Consider the following 24,660-nt stretch of genomic DNA (forward strand, 5'->3'; position numbering starts at 1 on the left):
CAGCCTTATAAGGTAGGAGTTCCCTCCTTTTACAGAAAAAGCAACATTTTTATTGATATGCCCATCTCAGGACTTTCCCGCATCCCCGCAAAAAGCCTTGATTACAATTCACTGCCATCTGAATATTATTTGTGTGTTGGTCCATCACTTTGCAGTACAACGTGAAGGTTCAGGAGACTGAAGCGAAGTTCAAGGGCAAAGAGAGCCTGTCATTTCTAGTCCTCTCCTCTTATCCAGGGAAATGTTGTTAGTTTTACAAAACAATTTACTATCCACTTGGTCACCATCTGTTTGTGGTGACATTTATTTGAGAATATCATGTTTAAGTTTCTAAAAATTGTGTTGAAATTTTAACAAATTAAAGTACAGCGTAAAGGTAAGGATGAAAAAAACCCACCTGAAAGCACAGAACGTACGATCTAGATCTATTTAGTTGATCCTACATTGCATCCCTTAATGGACATGGCTGAAAATATGCCAGTTCCAGCTTTGGGCTTCTGAATGCAGCCCAAGGCAAGACATACAAACCACACAGATCCTGGTGTTCTGTTAGGGAACAGGTAACTTTCATCCTTTACCCTCTTTTGGTCAGTGGTGCGATCGTTGCCCCATCATCAGGTACTTCCTAAAATGGTCATAAAAGATGCGTCTGTGGATCATCTACATCAGTGTTTCCCAATCTCTTTCCCATCATGGCACTCACAAAGAGATGCCACTTGTGTGACATAGTGGCTGCTGCTCCTGCCAGGTCTCCCTAAAGAGAACCAACATCTCGGCATGTCAATAACCTCTCCATTACTGGCACATAAGGCTTCTCAGTTGGGAAGGCTTGGCATGCAAATACAATAGCAGAAAGAGGAATCTTCTACTGAAAGGCACTGGAAGAGGGATTCTTGAGGACAAGATGGGCTGAACTTCAAGGATGCCATTGACTGTCAATAAAAATGGTTGTTTCTCCTCCACTTTCTTCTTCTAAACCATCCTCCCTCCCTACTGTTGCAGATGTAAAATCAAATGGAAACATCTGATGGCTATTTGTCACAAAATCTTTCAAACTCACATGCAACAAAACGGAAAAACAAAAACAAGAACAACCCAAGTGTCATCATCAAGTTTTCTCTTTTATTTAAGATTTTAGTTTTAATTCTGAAGAAAGAGGTACATTTCCTTGTTTTTAGTTTTAGCATCAGGTTATAACCAGGTTTCTGTTTTCTTTTCTCCTGTCTTTTCAATACTGCACAAACGTCCAGAAACTACAGGGTTAAGTAAAAGCTGCAGGCAAGGAGGTCAGAGATTTGCTCCTGATGGTGATCAGATGGCCCCAGAGCAGTGCTATCTCAGAGTGCCCTCGTCAGGTGAATTTATGGTAAAAGAAAAAAGATTCCGACAGAGGAGAAGGACTGAAGAAATCACTTACATTTCAGCTCTTATATTATTAATAGGTATTAAATCTGTGAATACTTTTTTTCTTTAAAACATTTCAATTTACTTTAAATCTAAAGCCAAAAAATTTTTCTCCTTTAAGAAAATTACTTCTCACCTCCTTACGAACTCTTTAGCAATCGGCCAGTTACTACTACAGATGAATTTGTCTTTCCACCAACTTCCAATACATTCTTTTGCTTAACGACACAAACAAGTCCTTGCCATCAGCTTGCCAAAAGAATTAAAAATTAATTTAAATTAAAAGCATTTTCCCTGCAATAATGATAAGCTGAATACAAGATGGATGCTAGGACCACTGCTTCCCCCCATGCATTTAGCAATCTCACGTAAATGAACCTGGTTTTCAAACTTCTGCAGTTGATAATGCATTTACTTGACCTTTCCTATAGATTAATCGTCATTTTCTGCTAAGCAGATTATGTCATTATTATGCGCAACAGACAAACAATAATTTTCTAAGTATTGAGACTGCCCTTTGATTTTTTTTTCTCTCCTTAAAAAGGCATTTTTAGAAACATTCAACAGTGTCACTCAAATGCTGGATCAACAAAAACTTTTACAATTAATAAAGAGATGGTAATGACCCTGTGATCGCATTGCATCTGGGGGTAGGGAGAAAAAAAATTGATCAGGTACTGGATTCTTCAGAACATAAGAGATGAGAAGGGAGCTGTGGGTGGTGGGCTGAGAGGGAGAAAACAGAGTGGGACAAATCCTGCATTTTCTAATGGTTGCTCCTCTTTGCCTAATGGCGGTCCAGTGTTGAACTCTGTAGTAAATCTGTGGGGGTTTTGCTGGGGGGTCTGAAGGCCGTCTGAAAGCCTGGGGGTGGGGAGTGGAAGCTGGAAGGGTTTGAAGGAGGAGGGTAGGGATTCCAACTGGCTCTGTGCAGCGGGATCTGTGTGCTGAAGGGGGCGCTGTGGTGGGTCTGTGATGGAGCAGCGCTGGGGCCGTCCATCTCTGTGAGGGCCTGAAGGGATTTTAGCCAGTGTGGAGGATTGTCATCTTGAAGAGAGTCTAAACTGTTTCCTGAAGGCGCTGGAATACCTAAGGAGAGAAAAGAAAAAAGAGGGAAAATGGTGAGTTTGTGTGGAAAGAATAAGGTCATCAAACAAATTTAGAAAGCAAAACCAAAAGGAAACACAGAAGAGATTACAATTTTAAACTCCTTCCAAATAAGACCTTTTAAACCAATCCTCCTCCAACAACAAAGAACTTACTGGCACACAAACCCATGCCTCCTCTTGAACTAGACTTAGTCCCCCACTGTCACAGAGGCAGAGCTGCAAAACACCATTCCCCAGAACTGCATGACAGCATTTCCCAATTGTGTTTTTCCTCCTCTGACAGGGATACGTAACAAGACAGCCTTATAATAGAGAGCTTTATAACAAAAAGTGGAGTATGTTCCTTATAAGATGAGTAAGTCAGATCCTTTTGTACTTTGAGGCCTACAAAATACACATGTTGCCAGATGTTAACACCTACTTAAACCAGAATAAGCAACCTAGGCACCAAATGCCTTCTTATTAATACACAACTAGGCCGACAGGTTAAACGAGACTTGCATGACCCCTGAGAACAAAACAAGCCACTCCACACTTGCGGCTTTGTGAAAAGAAGCTTATGTTGAAGAGATCTCGGTTTTTATTTAATCTGTGCTAAAAACCAAACTGTTGGCAGTCAGTGGAGCTGAAGGGAGTGAGAAAGTTACCTGTGATGATGGCTGGGTCTGTCCAGCTGCCAGGGCTGTCCCAACTCAGGCTGTCGGTGGTGGCAGTGTTGGACGTTGGTGCACTGTGGTTGGCGTTGGAGGGGGAAGAAGAATTGGGCAGTCCACCAAAGTTGATGTTAATGTTGGGTAGAAGTGCCCTTAGCCCGTCCTGCCATTCCTTCATATTTAAACTCTCTACAGAACTGCTGTTGTCTGGGAGATTTACCAACAAAAAAATGAAAGATAAAAAAAAATAAAAAGCTACGTTAGAAACATATGTTGTTCTTTAGTGGTTAAGCGGGAGAAGAATTATTCTTTCTTTATTGAGCATTTAAAATGGGTTGTCCTAGCAAGATAAACTTGGTTAGGATTTTGCTCGTGAGCTCAGAGCCCCTGAAGTGAGGAAAAACTTGCTCAAAGATCAGGAGAGGGAGTTTCTTGTCTCTCTATAGCCTCTTCACCATTATGGGTTTGTAAATCAATAATCCAGTTTAAAGACTCAATGCTCCAGAGCACAATTTAGTTCCAGCTACATTATGAAGTTTCAGTTAGTGAGGCATTTAGCCAGCTGAGCTGATTTACGCTATAAAAAAGCCAAGTCTGCAAAGTCCAATATAGGAGCTTATTTCTCAGCCCACAAATGGAAGAAAAGTCATTTTATGAAGAATAAACATAAGCAATAGAAAAAGAAAAATAATTAAGTCCATTAAGTCCTTCTTGATTATAAAACTGGCAATGTGTTTCAGAAGAGAAAAGCAGTAATGAACAGGCTTTTGAATTTGAAAAGAATGTATTTCCATTTAGTCACTAAGGCCAAGGAGGCAGGAGCTGATACCTTCTAGATGGAATAATTTCCAACACAGTCTGCCTGCTCTACTCCAACAGTTCTACCAATCATTCACAGCCTGAGTCCCAGAGTCCTACAGTTTTCTGGGTCTATTTATGAATAGTATCAAACATGAGGAGACACTAGCAACATAAAAAAGGCTTTTTATAAATTGTGACTAAACTAACTTGATCTACTACCATCCAGAGTCCACATAGTATAACTAACTGGTCAGGGGGGAAAGGGTGAAGTATAACAACTACTTAATTGTTTAACGAATACTTAGATAGTTGTTTTATTTTTGAAAATAGCAATGTAAGTCAAATTACAAACTGGAGTTTTTGAAAAAAGCATAGAAAAATATTTCTGATTCTACAGAACTGATTAGCAATCAACGCTGAGAAGGAGGAGGAGGAGGATGTTCTATCAGACATGATCTACGCTGCTTAGCAAAATCAGAATTTTCTTTTTGAAATTTTGCTTTGCACCAACCACTGATCTATGCCAAATTATATCATGTTTCAACAAGTGAAGCATTTAACTCCACTGGCTTTGTTTACAAAAAGATAAAAAACTACAACTAAACTGAACGAAGGTCATCTCTGAACTTACTAAGATGAAGAAAAAGCACTCTAGGCTACACAAAACAAGACAACAGAAGGGTAAATAAATTCTCCAAGCCTACTTTCATTTCATAATTGATGTAATTTACTAAACCTCACATTTCTTATATTTGCATATTATTTTACATTTGTATTGTGTTGGATGGTTTACAAGTCACTCTCATAGTCAATTATTTCATTTGATCTTCACAACAGCCCTGAGAGGCAGGCAGACAAGGATAAATAATCTGCATTTACTAGATAAAGAAACAGACTCAGGAATAATTAATAATTTGCCCAAGTTCACAAAACTTGTTATTGAGAACTTGAACCTGAACCCTGTCCAAAAAAAAAAGCAAGCAAGCTTACTCTCTCGATCTACTCTGTACAGACTATTAATTTTTTAAAGGGTCAAATATTAAAGGGAAAGCCCAGGGGAAGACCCATGATTGAAAGGAGGCAAAAGAGAAACACAGAAGCATTATAGTGTGTCCACTGGCCGTGATTAGCAGAGAGATATTGTGACTAAAGGAAGAAACTGGACTTTGCGGCCAGGAGAAAAAAATTCTGCTCAAGAATACAATCATTAGTTTCCCCCGGCCCCCTAACTACATGAGACACAAACAAGATCACAAATTTAAGTCCTAGAACACTCTCAGTCACAGGAAGATTTACGGCTATGGTACGTTCTAACTTTTAAAGCAGTCAAATTGTCATGCTGAATAACTTAAAATAGCTTCCAATTAGGCAAAAGCGAAACAGGGAAAACTTCCTAGAAGAAAAATAAAATCCCCCAGAAATAAAAAGATGATGTATAACTACAAGGGAAAATTTTCAGGAAGATAAATGCTCTTACACTGAGTGGCTAATGTCCCTAAGAAGTCCATGCAAATGATGATCCTCCCTCTTCTACTGAATAGGGAGAGAGAGAATATCCCATAACTCAGACCAATCTGCTCCTAACTTTTGCTTTACCATTTAGTGAGCAATGAAATTGAGGAACATTTAATTTTGCATTAACAGAATAACACTTGCATTTACATAAATTTTATTTGAAAATTAGTAATAAAGTCAAAAGACAATAAAGGCAGAGCGGTTATGTGACAACTCTCTGTACTTCCCACTCAGTTTTGCTGTGAACCTAAAACTACTCTAAAAAAAGTTTGTTTTAAGGGACGTTTGTTCCTGTAATTGTAGACTAATCAAATCAAGCAAGAGTACGTTAGCCAAAGAAATTCTCACATATGGCACATGATGCAGAAACACTGAGAAATTTAGATCCTCCCAGGTGCACTATGCTTACAGGATACCTTGGGAAATAAATTAGCTAGTTTATAATGCAACAATCTTGACACCCCTCCTCCCCCCAAAAAATCATGTGCCTTGACATTTTGGGAGCCTGACAGCATGGATGTGGCTTACAGTAAAGCTGCAAGTGTTACAGGGAAGTAGAATGATGCTTTTAGCTCTTGGAATAGGACCATATTCCATCTAGCTTAGAAGAGAAGAAGTTTATTTCACTGTTTTTTCCACTATTGCTATTGCCAAGTGTTGGCACAAAGAAAAGGTGAGAGAAAGGAAATCAGCTTAATCCTAACCCCATCAAAACAGCTCATCTCAGTCCGGCTGTACCTGAAGTCATCTCCTTGATTCCCCATTCCCTCCCAATGACCCAAATTTATCTTGGCTGCAAGGGCTTCTGGCAATTCCATTCTTTGAAACACACACAGCAGGGTTTATCAACCTCATCACCACTGACAGTTTGAACTACATAATTCTCTGTTGTGGAGTGCTGTCCTAAGCACTGTGGGAGGTTTAGCAGCATTGCCGGCCTCTACCCACTAGATGCTAGGGGTACCAACTCCCCAGTTTTGACAGCCAAAACTGTCTTTAGACATTGCAAATGTCTTCTAGGGAAGCAAAACTGCATCAAGTTGAGAACCACTGACACAAAGGAAGTCGATTCCTTTGCTTCTAGGGCTCTTATATGATCTCGCTTGAATGCACCTTTTCCTTTCAAATAGTACCAGGACTTTGACCTGACTCAACTTGATGCAAGTTCATTTTCTTTTATTTATACAGGACTTCACACTGGAGTACAATTCAATGTGTATAAGTCAGTAGGTCTTATAGAGAAAACATTGTAGATAGGTTGTATGAGGCATCTCCACAACTGGCTGTCAATGTAATTTAGGCATGTATATCCCAGGACACCTAATTCATAACTAAAAATAACACCTGCCTTACTCTCTCATAAGGATAAAAATAAGAGAAGGAAATGCAATTTGGACCACATTTATTACTTGCTAAATGCCTAACAACAAATGCTCCACTGGTGGTCAATACTGAACGGAGAGTAAACTTTCCAAAAAGCTAAGGCAGGGTATTTCTTACTGCCAGGAACCAGCCCTGTGTACTAGTCTCCTTTTAGGAACTTAAGAATAACACTCATCATTCTCAGAGGTACTGTGTAGTCAATCTAATAATGAGTCTTCTTATCACTAAAACATTACAAAGACAAGACATCAGAAAGTACTTTAAACTTACCATAAGATGTGAAAAGAGCAAGCAAAGTATAATAAAAATCAAGTTACCAAACATTTTATATTAAAAACAATACTAATTTTATTTTTAAAGTAATTAGTAATAGTATAATACATCAGGGAAGGAGTGTTTATTCTTAAAGAATTGATAATCTATTTAGATGTTTTCTGATGTTAAAAAATTTTACTTTATGGAATATAAATATGTACAACAAAACACTATTTTCAGTTCTAAACAATCTGAGGGCAGGAAAGGGGGTCAAGTTTTTGGTAGTAGTTTTATTTTTCAGTGTAGAACTCAAAGGCACACAATTTAAAGTACTTTCAAGATGCCACGTGCCACACTTTCGTATTCTACTGTGTAAGAAGTATCAGTATACTTCATTTACCTGCCTCAGAAAATCTCTTATTAAAGAAGAAATTATAGTTAAAATTCTGCTACCATAGTAAGCCGATCATGATGCACTAAACGAGCTGACAAATCTAGTTTTCAGCAACAACAACAGTTTAAAAAATCAGTATAAAATGCATATATTAAGACCACCAAGCTAAAAATCAAAGCAACTCTTTACTGAGTGCCTACAGTGTACATGAAACACAAAAGCACTTAAACCATGGCCTCTGTTTTCAAGGGGCTAAAAGTCTACACAGTGGGACGATGAAAATAGATGAAAAGTTCAACAACTACATCTGAAAAAGCAACAGAAGAAATGCCCAAGGTGGTATATGATTAAAATATGCTACATAAGTTCAGTAAAAAGACAGGCCAGTTGGGACACGTACGGGAACGTGTTGGTGGGTGAAGAACAGTAGCATTCGTGGAGCTGCCATTTTAGTTACTACATAGCTCTCCCCCTCCTCCCACACCAAACCTGAAAATCTCACAACAGGTTGAAACTATCTTTAGTATTTCTACATAACACTGTACTAGTCCAACTGTTTACTAGGAAGTACACAGAAAGACATTTAAACAATGACTATATTATAGACTATATTTCAGAATGAATTCTGACATCAGACCTTTCACAGAACACTGCTTGGGCAAGCACACACAGTTAGCATTAATAGCATCCACGGTGGGTATGTTTCTGTTCTCCAGGTTAACTGCAATATGTTAATTATTATGAAATGTAAAACTATAAATAGCAAAATGTGGGCAAACCTGCCCCTAACAGTAAGCTATCACTGGCAACAAGCCAATGGGTTTTTCCAGCTAGTATAAAAGCTTCACCTGAAAGAATGGAGGAAGTTGAGGGGGCAGGGTACCAGGACAAGGCATCCTTCTTCCTTCCCACCTTGATTTCATGTAGTTTATGTATTAGGGTACCATGTAAGATTTAATTTGAAAAATAAGATCTGCTGCTAAAAGGGTAAAGACATAGAAGACCTCTGCATAATGACAACACAGTGAGATAAAACACATGTAAAACAAGCCCCCAAACAAGACAATTCCAGTAGATTTGTTTCCACAAATATATTTTTGTGCCACCAAATCAGGATATTGCGCCTGCTTGGAATTCTTGTCTCTACTTTATTTTTGGTACCCCCTCCTCAAGGTCTTCTCATTAAACAATAAATACACCCCTACCGGGAAGTAGTCACTGACAGACCCAGTCACAAAATACACCTAAAAGTGTTCATTCTGCACTTCAGTTTTTGAGCCATATTTAATGGTCATTGCCAAAAGGCTCAATACAACCTGATTTTGTTTTTCTAAAAAGCTTTTGTCTTCCATCTTCACTCTTGTCCTTTATAGTTCAAAACCACAGGCTCCAGTGGTTAGGTTAGTTAAACAAATCTTTCTTGGTGCAAGTGGCTACACATCAGAAACCTGGTTCCTACTATGATTAACTCTTTGCCAGTTACACTTTCAAATCTTTGTGTATTTTTAGAAGGACATAGGGAACAACCTGTCTTAGCTCCTGCCCCCACACCCCTCCCTCTTATACGTGATCTCCTACCAGTTTTGGGATGGAGTGCATCTTCATCAGTATTTGATTTGAACAAAGTCTAAACTTCCTCAAACCTCAACAATAAATCTCTAAGTGACTCAAATACAAATGATTTATGCTGAACTAAACTTCAAAGAGCAGACAAAATTTGTCATATTGAAATTTAAAAGAAAGCCTTCATAATATAAGTGTACTGTACGTCAGGGAAGTCACAAAAATTCCAATTTATTAACTAAAATATGCAGAGAAAATGACTTCTTAGTAAATGAACTGTTACAGATAGACATTATAAAATCAGTTTATGAAAAATGTTATTCTAGTTAAATAGTTTACACTCAAATTTCTACAACTATGTTTATTATAACGCAAGACAGACCAATACTGCACTAGGTCACAGACAAAATCTTAAGGGTTTAATAGATCTGAAAGTAGAATTTTGAATTTGGATTAAGTGGAAAATCTTAAGAACCCAAATGAAAAGAGTTCTGAGCAGAAACAAAGAACCTGAACAAAGTTAACAGCCAAAACAACAACAACAAAAAAGGCAATATTTGTTTATACTAGTAGAAATGACATAAACAGAAAAATCCAGATACACTACATATGACTTGTGCTTTCTAAACTTTATTCCCTCCATTCTCCTTGTCTAGAATGCTTTCTTGTTCTCTTCAAGTAGTTTTTATTCAATCTTCCAAAAGTCGAAGTCTCTTCTCTTCCACCGGACAGCACTTAGGGTCTGAACCACTCATCTGGCAGCACACCGTGCCGTACCATCGACTGCAGTTACTGTCCACCTTTCCATGTACTCATACTTCACCTCTCACAACTCCGCTGAAAAGCCTGATGGGGACATCCTGTACATTCTTCAGCATGTAGCTCAGTGTCTTAGAAATGTTACATGCATCAAGATATCTGTAGACTTGAGGGTCTGACTTGAGAAGAGCTGGAAAGTGACTTTCCCCAACAAAATCTGTTTAATTCCTATCTGTATAATGCTGTGAACAGATGGTTCTCTCCAAAAAGATGCAAAGCTTTCTGAATGCAGGAGGAGTAAGTTAAGTTTTGGGGTCCAAGAGGCTTCTCTGCATGTAAACTGAAGGAAATGAGCCACTAAGATGATATGTTTTTAATAGCATTTCAGATGCCAAAACACAAGCAAATATACTTTTAAAAAGTCCAACGCATCAAAACTGTTTAAAGAAGGAATGTTTTATTAAAAACAAATACTCTAGTATTATGTGTACAGGATATTAAACAAAAGTCTCTAAGATATATTCTACCCATTTTTCTACTCCAGCCCCTATTCCTTCACTCACTATGCACTTTATGTACTCAATTACTTTATATCAACAATCCAATGAGGTTAAGGAGTAGGTTCATTTTACAAATGAGGAGGCTGAGTAGGCACTGTAGTTTAAAGAATTTGTCCCAGGTTATGGAGTTAAAGTGTTGCAGTCAGCAATTAAAATCAGTCTGACTCCAAAGCATTTGTTCTTGCCATCAAGCATACCACCAACCAGTCTGTGTCCTGGGCAGGCTAACAGAAGGGAAGGGTAAATGTGTTTAAATAACTACAACATGGGATAATAAATGCTATTCTAGTATGAGAAAAGACCTGTGGGGCATAAAGAAGGAAGTGAATAATTCTTCCATTCTACATATAGGATAAACGGCAAATAAGAAAACATCAGAGGAAAAGCAGCTGATGTGGAAGAGGGAAAGGGCATCCCATAGAGAACACAGGGATGCACAGGCCACTGGCAGCAAATAAAAAAATACAGTGGGAACATTTCAAAATATAAGTAGATGTGTTTTGCATAATGTATATTATTCTCTTCTAGAATGTTCCTATAAGGATCTATAAATCTGTTTTGAAGGAAAATCAGATTAATGAGAACAAGAAGAATCTAGATGGCTGCTTTATGAAGGATCTAAGGAATCAGAATCTAAGAAAAAACCAAAAATACTCATGTGCAAAGTTATATAAAAAAGGAGGAAAAAGTAAACAAATTTGAATATAAAAGATACATACACCTTTAGAAGCATCACAGACTGGATCAGATGAGACCCGAACCACAGTATGTAAGTAACGCTAAATGAAGGCAAGGGACAAAAAAGATTCATATAAAAGATCTGTAAAACGTCAAAGCAGCATCCTGGAGGGAAGCATTTAAGTGAGCACAAAACTGAGCAGTGACCATGAACAAAGCCCTGTGAGGAGATCCAAAGATGGTCAAGGGAACGTAAAATAAGGAGACAATACACAGATCACCAGAATAGTCACCCAATATGACTTCCCCAAAACAAATGACACAATTGCAGAGACATGGAAGGTGTCAACCACCCTAACATCTTTGAAGTCTAAATCTGCTAGAAGAAAATAAACCTGATAAAACATTCCTTGCTGACGATCTCTCTTTTCCAAGGTGAAAATAAGGAAGAAAACTTTTATTCTGGACTTAATTCTGACCAACGAAGAACTGGTTGGCTACTGCAAAAATAACAGAAACCCTAGGAGGATGTGACATAATTTTAGGATTTACAAAAGCAGGGAATAATTATACTCGAGTTCTTAGATGGCAGGCATCCTCGCTATTTTGCAAATACCACAGTGTATTGCAATCATTTGTTTACATGTTAACTTTTTACAACTAGACTTTGAGCTCCTCTAGGAAAAGGACCTTGATTTAATTATTTCTATGTAGTAAACAATGCCTGAACCTGAACTTCAGTAGGTACTGTATGTTTCCTAAACATATAACCCTGAACGTTTGCTTCCATGTTTTTTTTTTTTTTTTTTTTTTTTTTTTTTTGGAGACGGAGTCTCACTCAGCCTGGAGGGCAATGGTGCAACCTCTGCTCTCTGCAACCTCTGCCTCCCAAGTTCAAGCGATTCTCCTATCTCAGCCTCCCAAATAGCTGGGATTACAGGCGCATACCACCACACCTGGTTAATTTTTGTATTTTTAGTAGAGACAGGGTTTTATCACGTTGGTCAGGCTGGTCTTGAATACCTGACCTCGTGATCCACCCGCCTCAGCCTCCCAAAGAGCTGGGATTACAGGCGTGAGCCACCACACCCAGCCTGCTTCCAGATTTTTTAAGAAAACAACTATCCAAAAAAGATCGGGAAAAGGATGGGTGGGAGTGGTCCCATGGTTATAGAGAGCAGTGATTCACAGGCCACAGAAGATGCTAAAACACGACATGTTGACTATGCAATAATAAATAAATCTATAAGGAAAAGAAAATTAGAGGAAATCTAAAGAAGTTTGTTGTTACACAGGGAGAATATGATGGGATTAGATTTGAAAAGAAAGCTTAGAAAAGATGGGTAGAGGTATATAACCTACTTGTATATAAAAGTATAATTCTTATGGATTAAAGTCAGAATCCATAATGATCTGAGGAACGTGAAAAATGCTGAAAGCAAGACAAAGCTATGTTTTGAATAAGGGGAATATCAGGAAAAGCCACTGCTCAGCCTGATGCCATATTTGACAGGAGAAAAGGCAGGGCAATGTAGTTCCATGTTCATTTTGCTTCCTTCTATCTTTAGGTAAGAGCATGATATTCTAACCAAAAGGACAGATTAAGTAATGTGAAGAAGGGAACTGTTAAGTCAGGAGAGACGCAGACATCACAAAAGCATCTACTCAATTCAAATGAGTTTAAGTCTTTAAACTGAAAATGAGTTTTATCCCAGGCTCTTAATCCTCACAGGTGAGAGCACAAAACCACTGTTAGAAAAATACCAGAAATGGAGGAAATGGCAGACTCTGGAAGCAACATACTTAGAATTATTATTTTTTTATTTTTATTTTTTGAAACCAAGTCTTGTTCTGTCACCTAGGCTGGAGTGCAATGGCTCGATCTCGGCTCACTGCAACCTCCACCTCCCAGGTTCAAGCGATTCTCCTGCCTCAGCCTCCTGAGTAGCTGGGATTACAGGCAAGTGCCACCACGCCCGGCTAATTTTTTTTTGTATTTTTAATAGAGACGGGGTTTCACCTTGTTGACCAGGCTGGTCTCAAACTCCTGACCTCGAGTGATCTGCCTGCCTCGCCTCCCAAAGTGCTGGGATTACAGGCCTGAGCCACCGTGCCCAGTCTAGAATTAGTTCTTGAGAAAATTCTAAAACAGATTTGGGGCTTGATGATTTCTTTAGAAATGAATATGATGGGTTTATCAATCACTGTTCTGTCTGCCTGTGTTTGGGGGTATTTTTCATGGGAAATAATGCGTAGCATTTTGACTAGAACTCAGCTCGATTCCACCTAAAATATACAGGAAGTTTAATTCTGAAATTGAACACGTAGTCACAGAGGTTCCACTGACAATTGTTTTCCATTGGAAAAGTCCTTATATATCCCACAGCCCACTTCCTTTCCCCTTCTGCTGCCCATCTAAACTCAAAGACTTTGTAGTTAGCTCTGTTCCCATCCCACTGACTCCTCAGTCCTCTCCAAAAATGGAATAAAGTTATCAATGAGAGTCAAAATGAATTTTCATAAAGAACAAATTCTATCAAAGTAATTTATTCTTTGGATAGGCTTCCTAGGATGTCAGAAGTATAATATATATTGAATGTATCTTGAATTCAGCAGTTTCTGGTAAAATTTGCTGATGGTTCCCTTTTGGGATAACATGGTAAAGTATGGCATAGGATAACAGCAATGTTTAGATGAATCTACACAGAACTTGAGATACTGAGTCAGCCTAAAAGTCTCTGTAATACTCTTGGCTTATATTTGACTCCATGCTTTTTATTATACTTAACAAAACTCACAAAGTTCATTTAAATATGCAAACGGAAAGCCAATTCTACAGATGACAGAACAGCGGAAACTACAACTATTCTTAAATTAAAACTCTTACATTCTTTGACAAATGCTATTAATAGTGTTATTAATAACATGCATCTATCACTTTATAATCACATAGTTCTTTCATAAGACAAACTTCTAAGATGGGGATATACAAACAGGATACATTCTAACAATACCAAATCCAAACACATACAATTTAACAGATATACATTAGATTTTTAAAAATGCATTTGCAAAAGGGCAGAATGGAAAAGATCTAACCATTAGCGTGTATGGGAAAAGGTCTAGTGATTTTGCTTAAATAGGCTTATGATACTTGGTCTGGCAACTGGGTAATGGAACGCCTAAAAAAGTAACATTAAGACCATATAAATAGATGTGCAATGTCTAAATTAGCAATTGTATGACCTTAGGCAAATCACAAATGATAACCACTCTGCTTCTCATTTATAAAATGGAGATAACTACCCTATAAGATATTTTTATAAAAGAACTCTGTAAACATAAGGGAAAATATAAATATTAGTAACAAGTTTTAATAGAAGAGATCTATTATCTGATCATATGTGGATTATTATATTCAAGTGTGAGCTTCATATTTTAAGACAGGCAACGTCAAGTCAAAATATGTGTAAAGAGAATTAGACTGAGAGAGAACTCAAAATCATGTTAAGTGTGGAATGGTTCAAAGAAGTGAGGATGTTTCATCTATATCCAGAAGTTAACAGACAAGTGGTCTTCATGTGTTTAACAAAATGCACCTAAGAAGTACAATTGGTAAAAGATTTTGGCTTAACCAAGATAAAAAATTTCTAACAATTTTGCCCTAAAGAACTCCCTACCTAGCAAAATACGAAGCTCCTAAAACACCTCAGGAGTACACACGAAGCATTCTGAAAAAGCAGGTATTAGAGAGACTTTCTGGGCTATGTATGTGTTTCACGGAAGATTTACCAATATTTATATATAGATTTATGGGTATCAAAAATGAGGACTCACTTGATAAGAAAAATGTGTTAGTTTTTTTTAAAAGGTGTGCGTCAGGGCCGGGCGCAGTGGCTCACACCTGTAATCCCAGCACTTTGGGAGGCTGAGGCGGGCAGATCACAAGGTCAGGCATTCGAGACCAGCCTGGCCAACATACTGAAACCCCGTCTCTGCTAAAAAAAAAAATACAAAAAATTAGCCGGGCATGGTGGTGGGCGCCTGTAATTCCAGCTAGTCAGGAGGCTGAGGCAGGAGAATCGCTTGAACCTGGGAGGCAGAGGTTGCGGCGAGCTGAGATCGTGCCATTGCACTCCAATCCAGGCGACAGTGCGAGACTCCGTCTCAAAAAATATACAAAAGGGGGGTGTGTGTGTGTGTATGTGTGTACAGGGGGTGTTGGAAAAATAAGGAAAAGCCAAGAGCTGAAGTTTCCCAAGTTCAGAGGAAAAAAAAAAAAAAAAAGAAAGAAGAAAAATTAATCCATAGTGAGCGGGTGATGTGTGTGGGGGAAAATCTTAACAATGAACACCACAATGACAGAATAGAACCAAAAAATGAATTATAACTCATATGCAAATGAATCTGACTAAATGCTTCCAAAAGTCCAGATTAACACAAAACAGATCCATGCTTTGCAGGCCTCCAGAATTGACACCACTCTCAACCATCAATTTTCCTTCCACAAACATTTATTGCATGTCTACTCTGTACCATTTTCTCTGGAGCTTGATGCTATGACATTCTCTAACAGCCTCCTAAAAACCATGCTGTTCTGCTTTTTTTTTTTTTTTTTTTTAAGGCTAGTCAAGTGAAGTTCTGCTTATTTCTTAGCAGATCACTCGGGACTGGCCATTCCAAATGAAGTCAGTAATAGCTTTTGATTGTTTAGTGGCAATAAAATATTTTTATTGGAGCAGAAGTTTCTCTTCAGGCTGACATTCAGATTTGCTTCCTATACAGCAAATCCCTTTATGGTTATATATCTATTAAAATTCCTAAGATTGCTGATGTTCATAATTTTCCAAATTAAAAGACTCCCAAGTTATTTAAAAGTTATTTAAAACATCAAACCCAGTTCTTTACTGCATTTGATTACACAGCACACTTTATTTCAATAGTGAAGATCATCAGTCTTATCTTTTTCTAAAAGATGGCTGTCAGCATCGAATTGTCTTAAGTATTTAAATCAACATAACAAAAGTCCTAAATAAGAATAAAATTTCCACTTTTCTGAAACATCATTTTAATTGACAGATTCTTCATAATCCAGTTATGAGCTTCATTTTTAGAAAGTATTTTTTAGGCATTAAGAGATTATTTACTTTAATTTCAGAAGAAAAATTATTTCAGAAAATGATATAACTTCATTATTTTATAAAACTAAATGAAATGGAGATGGATATAGTCATGGTGATAAACATTTCCAATACAACAGACCAAGCATACATCTTTAAGAGTTCTTTCTCATTAAGAGACATTTATTAAGGTTTTCAGATTGTTTTTAAAATAAATGTCTGTTTTTTAAAATAAGCATTTATATTCTGAAACTCAACGATTTCAGCTATGTAAAATGTGTGATTAAAAAATAAGGCTGGGGAAACTTAAACGCACATTACTAAGTGGAAGAAGACAATCTGAAAAAGCTGCATTAGTTTTAAAACTAACTGTACTTTCTAAAAACGACCCTGAAACTCCTCTGTGTTCCACCTATTCACCACCCAGATCATCAATTGGGTTCATCCACTGTAACATATGTTCCACCCTGGTGGGGGGTGCTGATAATAGAGAACGCTGCATGTGATGGGGCAGGGAATATACCATGAGAAGTCTTTGTACCTTCCACTCAATTTTGCTGTGAACCTAAAATAGCTCTAAAAATTAAAGTCTGTGTTTTAAAAAGACTATTTTGCTTTTTATTCCTCCTTACAGTATATTCACATACTAGGGGAAATACAAACTTTTTTTGTTTTCAATTTGCAAATGGTGTCTCAATCTAAAAAGAATTAAGTCTTAATAAGAACACATCTTTTCCAGACCTATACATATGATACTCCTGTGGAAGACAGAGTTTCAAAAGACCCTGAATTCAAAAATTTATATGCTCATCACATCACTAGGGGGTCATAGTTTAAAAATCATTTAAAATATATAATTATTTAAGTGTTCATCCTTAGCAATAATTTATAGTTGAATTAGGGACAGATTGCCAGAGACAATCTTGACAGAACCAATTCTCAGTCAATATTGAATCTTATTTCAAAAGAAGGAAGGCAAAAAAGAAGAGTAGATGAAAATATTTTCAAATACAAATCAGAAACTGCAATATTCTTACTTCAGATATGCTGGTGCTGTATACTGAACTAGAACTGTTTTACTGAAAAAAATTTATTTAAAAACACATTTGTAAAACTCTGAATTTTAGTCATATTGTTGAGAAGTGTTAAGTGACTTTTTATAGGAGCTAGAATTGCCTTAGAAGTTGGGGGAACTGAGTAATGCCCAAGTTTTACAATGTCAAAAATCTTTATTGATTCAAAATTTGACAGTGCATTAGTCATTCCCCAATCTGCTCCAAAATCCAGACTATGATTTCTGTTTAAATGTGTTGTTTTGATTTAAAAGAGAGAGAAGGCTGGGCGCAGTGGGTCACGCCTGTAATCCCAGCACTTTGGGAGGCCAAGGCAGGTGGATCATCTGAGGTCAGGAGTTCGAGACCAGCCTGGCCAACAATGTGAAACCCTGTCTGTATTAAAAATACAAAAATTAGCCAGGCATGTGCCTGTAATCCCAGCTACTTGGGAGGCTGAGGCAGGAGACTCACTTGAACCTGGGAGGTGGAGGTTGCAGTGAGCCGACATCGCAGCACTGCCCTCCAGCCTGGGAGACAAGAGTGTCTCAAACAAAATAAAAATAGAGAGAGAAAAAAAAAACAAGAATATACTCGTTTAGAATCAAAAGCAGTTTGGAATAAGCTGACAGGTAAGTAAGAGTAGTTACAGGGCAGATAGAGGGTCTGCTGACTCTGGTAATTGAATAAAAAGACTGAGAAAACACTCAGTAGACTGATGGAGAGAGACCTCTCTCCTTTGAAGAGGGAAAATTAGCCGGGCACGGTGGCTCACGCCTGTAATCCCAGCACTTTTGGTGGCCAAGGCGCATGGATCACTTGAGATCAGGAGTTTCAGACCAGCCTGGGCAACAAAGCAAAACCCTGTCTCTAAAAGAATACAAAAATTAGCCACTCATGGTGGTGTGTGCATGTAGCCCCAGCTACTTGGAGGGTTGAGGTGGAAGGATCACTTGAGCCAGGGAGGTCGAGGTTGCAGTAAGCCATGTTTGTGCCACTGCACTCCAATATGGGCAACACAGTGAAACCCTGTCTCAAAAAATAAATAAATAAATAAATAAATAAAAAAGAAGAAGAAGAAGAAAAGGGAAAATTCAGGCCTGTCAGGAATCCAGTAGGAAAATCACACAGGTAGTGTACATTAAGATTTAGTCATGACCTCCCTGTTAATTGTGGTAAATTACATGGAGAAAGAAACTTCTCCTTTGTCCAAAGAAAAAGAAACTGGATAGAGGGGTGAACACAAGCTATCGGAAAGAGACTTATAATAGTCAATAGTTAAAACCTGAAAGCGTGTTATAAAACAAAGGTTGCAGGGCTTGTGTATTTGGAGATTATATAAAATCCTTATTTTAATAATATGCTTCATTTCAATTAAATAGTCATCTACCATTTAAAATGCAGGTGAGGTCTTAGGAGTTTACATCTATCAACACTGGGCAGACTAGAAATCAAGATATGTTACACTTGTCTGGAACCAGGGGAAGACTACGGGTAGATTAATTAGTAAATGTTAACAGTTTAGAAGGAAAAAATTAGTAAATGTTAACAGTTTAGAAGGAAAAGGAAGCAAATCTGGTAGCAAATCTTACTATAAATTGGGATTGGGGGGAGTAGGGTATGTGTGTGCATATATGTGTATATATATATGTGTGTGTGTATATATATCAGCCATCCATAATCATGAATTTTAATAGAAACTAACATTTTTAACAGAGAAAACCTAAGTGGAACTATGGCTGTAACCAAACATTCAGTTTAAGGCCACTGAAAAAACTTCCTACTTGGCTGATGAAGTCATAACCCAGGCAATCTTTTACCTTTAGCTGGATACTAAACATATAGATGTAATAAAGGAAAAAAATTAAAATATACAGTTGTCAGACTTCTTGCAAATGCCAACATATAACACGACAATGTTTTAGAACACCCCACTAAAGTTCTAGATCACTACTTTCTGTTCCATCGATACATTATTTCAGTATGCAAGTCTGACAACAGAGTGTAAATGCTAGTGCAGTCCTTGGGCCAAGATCTCACTATATTAAGAAACAGTGCTAGGCTACAAAACTTGATTGCAGATTTCTTGCATTTCTTCTTGGAGATGGTGATAGCATTATCATCTTTAAATCCTTGTGGAGCTCTCCCTGTTTCCTTATGCTGAAAACAACAACTTTCTTGATTGGGGGAACAAAAAAAACAAAAAAACCCAGCAGATATGCTATCATTCTATATGGTATAACACAGGGTAGCTCTTCTTCAAAGATGAATCTGAGATCACACCTTTAGTGTGTATGTAATACATCTTGGTGCCATTACTACAAGTTTTTTTCCATTTTGTAATATTAGAGATGTCACCAGTCCAGTGGTTATGTGTGTTGTCCCCTAAATTCTCTGGTACTGCAGAAAAATCCTGGGTAAATTAAACTCCACCTCTGTTTTACTCTTTTAGTTCTGACACTGGTAATTTTGTAGTTACCATAAGTTTATTTTAAGAGTACCTGCAAGGTTACAATTTTTTCCCCTGCTAAAGTTACTCCAAGATCACTGGGCCACATTTAACACAGGGCAGCTTTGAAAACCTACAGGATCTGTGACAACAGCTGCCAGCTGGTGGTCATTTTGAAAGCCTTCAAATTCATTGTTTGCAATGAATTCACAGTTGTAAGCCCTTAACTTGAGAGAACTACTGTAATTAAACTGTAAGACACAACAATGTTTAGAGGAGAGAGACTCTGAATCTTAAAAGTTTTTTCCTCCACTGAGTTACAAGCATGAAAGCACATTTACATGGTGAGGGCTAAAGAAACTTTAAATTGTTGTTAGAATGTGACTATAGACAAATCACAATCCTTTGGAGCCTTGTTTATTATCATCATTGTTATTATTTGGTCTTTAAAAGGATTGTTAAAGATTATGTTATATTTATTTATTCATAGCTCTGAAGTGTCATGATTCCAATACAAATCACTTTTAAATTATCCTTTCCTTGGGTTTTCCCAAAGACTGTGTCATAGATGGGTATCTTAGTAGTGGGACTGGAATTTGATGAGGAAAAGCTATGAAATATTTGTTCAGAAAAAACATGACCAGGGTGAAGTGGGCACCAGTATTACAACCTTATTGCATTTAAATAGGGTCTTTGGTTCCTTCAAAAAGAAAATTGGAGAAAGACAATAAAAATACAGCATTTATCCTGAAGATATGAATTGGAACACAGCAGGAATAAATACATGAATAGACATAGGTCATAGGTCACCAAAATGACATGAGACATCTTCCTCTACTACATTCCTTAAGTGGAAGATTTAAGTGAAAATTGCTTTATATAAAAACACACACACATTCAACCACACATGCATATAGAGGGCTAGGCTTATGGTTTACCTTTGCTAAACAAACTCTTACATAAGGCTAATTAAATGTCATGAAGACAGGAAGACTATTACTAACATTTCAAAGCTATTTAGAGTTGCTTCAAACATTTTTACCACTCAGAAAAGCAAATCTCCTAAGTGTCTCTTGCCTAGAGCTCCTTGTACTGCCCCCCCATTGCCTTTTTAAAAGGGTGTATAAAAGTTGCTTGATTCACAAGCTTAAGTTGCAGTAGTACTGCTATGCAGAAATATGGAATATTTTAAGGTTTAACATTTGCCTTTTAGCCTACTGGGTAAAACATGGAGTCTAGAAGCAGCTATTTTACCACACAGCCCCAACAAGAAACAGACTAAAATTCTTACAGCAGAGTAGGTTACTTATTCTGCTATTTTACCATTGAGATGATTAAAGAATGGTACTGGGTCACTGCATCATACACTTTAAAATAATTAATTGAATGTTATGTGAATTTCACCCACTAGAAAAAAGAAAGAAAGGTAATGGATGCATTAAAGTCTTTATAAATTATATGAGGGGAAAAAGCATTTTGGGATGTTGCTTTGTAACAGCACAGTAGTGGGTCTGAGCACCCAACAGGAGCTGGAATAACAAAATTGTTATAAGCACAGTATGTTCCAGGGTCAGCTTGGAGCTTCCAGGAACTTTTAGAATAAAGGTAAAGTGGGCTAAGACAGTGAAGTCAATAATTGCCTTAGGAAGTGTGGTCAAGAGGAACCTGGAGAAAAGGAACTGGTTCTCAAGGTCAACAACTTCAAGCTGTTTTATGGAACATCTGGGTACTTCAGTCCATTTCTTAAGTAGCTTAGATTACTTAGGCTTGCTCTCAGTTCTAGGTACCTAAACTTGATTTCTCTATAACTCAAACCCAGAGAAGACTCTAAAAGACCAAAAAACAGAGTAGAATCTTCTTAATGCATCTCGAATTATCAAGAGTGATTCTTTGGAAATAGCCCCTGACTTAAGAAGTGGAAGGTTAGTATGACCAGCAATGTTAGGTGGCTCAATTACAACTCATAGAAGCAAATCACAGGGTGGTAAGGAGGTCCAAGGAGCAGTGGCTTCTCAATCCATCTACAAGGTTTCACAAACATAGTATTCTTGAGCAATGATTTGTGCTTTGAAACATTATCCTTTTTAAATGTCACAGTTGATATTTCAGCTGACATATATGGAGTGAGTTTAAAAATACTTTATTAGAAAACTAAGGTTGCTTCCAAACTAGGAATATTTGCTATTAACTGACTAGGAGAAAAAAAAAATCCACACAGTTGACTCCAGGTATCTGGGGTTTTCACATCTGTGGATTCAACCAACCTCGAATAGAAAATATTTTTTAAAAAATTGTGTAATTTATTAAGCATGCAGTTTTTTGTCAGTCTCTAAACAATGTAACAACTGTTTACATAGCACTTACATTGTAATAGGTATTAGAAGTAATCTAGAGATTATTTAAAATATACAGCCTCCCATATATGTGCAGGTCATATGCAAATACTACAATGTCTTATATCGAGGACTTGAGAATCCAAGAATTTTGCAATCTGTGGAACCAATCCCCTACAGATACCTAGGGATGACAGTATACGGTATCTTCACCCTGCTCTACTACCTCTTCAGCAATTTTTTCCTAGAGGTCACCTCCTAAGTATACAAAATATAAGAAACAAGGGTAAATTAGCCCAATAATTTGTAGATTTTATTTATTCATATAGTACATTCTCTTTGGGGGAAATTATCAAAATATTTTTATAACCTGTTACAACAAAATTCTTACTTTATCTCTACTGTTCACCAGTACCTTGCTTTTAATTCTTATTTGATATATAAATAAAGCAGAATGACCTAATCCGACTACGTACGAGCAGATACTTTCCCTTCATAGGTAGAAGCCCATTTTTAAAAAAGCCTTCCAGTTTGCCTGTGAGCTTGGAAGAAGCTATACTACCTGTAATAAGGGCTCCTCAACTACCAAACTCATCATACACCATACCTAATCCCTCTGTCTAAATCTTTCACATCATCGGTAACATTTCTACCAATCCTTCACACTCACTGGGGCTTGCTTACTTACACCTGTCTCATCTCATCCCTGGCTTTTCCTGGTCCTCCCCAGCACTCTGCTTCCATGTCCTCCTACCATGCTTTGAGGAAGGAAGTTTTCCTTTGATCATTTTCAACTCACTGGAAACCTGACCCAGGATTCCCCAGGTGCCCATCTGCGGATGCATGGAATTGCTTCCATGCTTTCTACAATTCTCTCTCACATAGTTTGACTTCCTACACTCATGAAAAGACTGGAGGAGAGAGTATAAATGGTTACAAAAGCCAAGCTTCTTTCCAACCTCCAGCCCTCTCCTTTCTCTGGTTCTCAATCATCATTTAGCATTGAGTGGTTATCACAGTGACCACAGTCTCCTAGTTATCATTCCCTTAGCAACACTAACATGTTCTTTGTCATCGTCAAAATCTAAAATCATTCAACTCCCTTCCACATCACTCACACCATTTCTTCACAGGAAACTGCCTTAATAGACTCTTCTTGGCACAAGATGATGCATTTCAATGTGGTCTTCTTGAATGTCTCTATGTCTTTGTCTTTTTCCCCTTTTAACCAAACTCTCAATATTTGCTTTTTCCACTCCTGATGCTTTGTGTTAAACCAGAGGAACATACAAAACCATATATATTTCAACTTTAGAGATCTTTAAGCTGACTCTTATCTTTACACAGCAACTAAGCAACTATTTACAATGCATTTCTGCGCTTATTCTCACAAAAGACTTTTTTTTAAATCTCCTTTAACAGGCTCCCAATTCCACTCTTTCACCCCCATTTTCAAACAATAATGCATTTTAATAATTACTGATATGAGCCCTTTAATCAATTCTCATCTTTCTCTTTCCCCAGGTTCTTCTTGCTCTTACAAATCACAGAGGAAGATACAATCCACCTCTTTTTTTTTTTTTTTTTTTTTTTTTTTTTTGAGACGGAGTCTTACTCTGTCACCCAGGCTGGAGTGCAGTGGCACCATCTCGGCTCACTGCAAGCTCCACCTCCCGGGTTCATGCCATTCTCCTGCCTCAGCCTCCCAGAGTAGCTGGGACTACAGGTGCATGCCACCATGCCCAGCTAATTTTTTTTGTATTTTTAGTAGAGACGGGGTTTCACCGTGTTAGCCAGGATGGTCTCGATCTCCTGACCTCGTGATCCGCCTGCCTGGGCCTCCCAAAGTGTTGGGATTACAGGCGTGAGCCACCGCGCCCGGCCACCCACCTCTCTTAAGCTAACCCACATGCTCATTTCAGGAGCTTATCTCTTCCCACCACCCAAAGACATCTATTATCCTACTGAATGAGCCTATCTTCTCTTCAGCACTGCCAGTCTCTTCCTCTCAATTGGCTCTGTAAGGTCTCCCTTTAAATATTTAGGTTCTTCTTCTCCCTTATATTAAAGCAATGCCTTCTAAGATCTACCACCCATCTAGTTAGCATTTTGTTTTTCTCTTCAGCTTTGTTGTCAAATATCTTAACACTAAGTAGATATTTGTAAATAAAGCAGAATGACCTAATCCAACTATGTACGAGCTGCATACATATTCTTGACATTTCCTCATTAATCCTGCATACATATTCTTGCTGCATACACATTCTTGACATTTCCTCATTAATCCTAAAAAGATGGACTTCCATTCTGTACCTTTCTAAGAAAGTTACATTTTTAAAGATCACCAGAGATCTAACCAAATCTGAAGGCCTTTTCTGAGCTCTTATGCTTTCCAATTTCTAATTCATAGTTCTTCTCCATTCCAACCACTACTGTGCTAGTCTAGGCCAACTTAATTTGCACTGGCCAGCAATGGCATACTACTGGAATTACTTTCTAATTCTGGTCTTAACTGCAATCAAATCTATTCTAATACTGGTCTTAATTGCAATCAAATCTATTACCCAATTACTCTTCTTAAAATGCTACGTTCAAACTACATTTTTGCCAAGAACCTATAGTTCTCTACCAC

At 37.6% G+C, this 24,660-nt stretch overlaps 1 protein-coding gene across 6 annotated transcripts in view; it reads right to left on the bottom strand.

The window, feature by feature from the left end:
- Positions 1–1,100: 1,100 nt before the first annotated feature.
- The window catches only part of CNOT4 (CCR4-NOT transcription complex subunit 4), a 148,932-nt gene continuing 125,372 nt past the window's right edge, over positions 1,101–24,660 (bottom strand). For 3 of the 6 annotated variants that reach the window (XM_054493774.2, XM_054493770.2, XM_054493773.2), the window contains exons 11-12: positions 3,161–3,373; positions 1,101–2,493 (exon numbers count right to left, since the gene is read on the bottom strand). In XM_054493774.2, the coding sequence (XP_054349749.1) occupies positions 2,192–2,493; positions 3,161–3,373 (515 nt within the window). In that variant the 3' untranslated portion in view covers positions 1,101–2,191. The remainder of the gene's footprint in view (positions 2,494–3,160; positions 3,374–24,660) is intronic. The other 3 variants (XM_054493776.2, XM_054493777.2, XM_054493775.2) reach the window with 1 other exon arrangement.

This window comes from Pongo pygmaeus, chromosome 6 (genome assembly GCF_028885625.2).
Source record: "Pongo pygmaeus isolate AG05252 chromosome 6, NHGRI_mPonPyg2-v2.0_pri, whole genome shotgun sequence".
Taxonomy (NCBI): domain Eukaryota; kingdom Metazoa; phylum Chordata; class Mammalia; order Primates; family Hominidae; genus Pongo; species Pongo pygmaeus.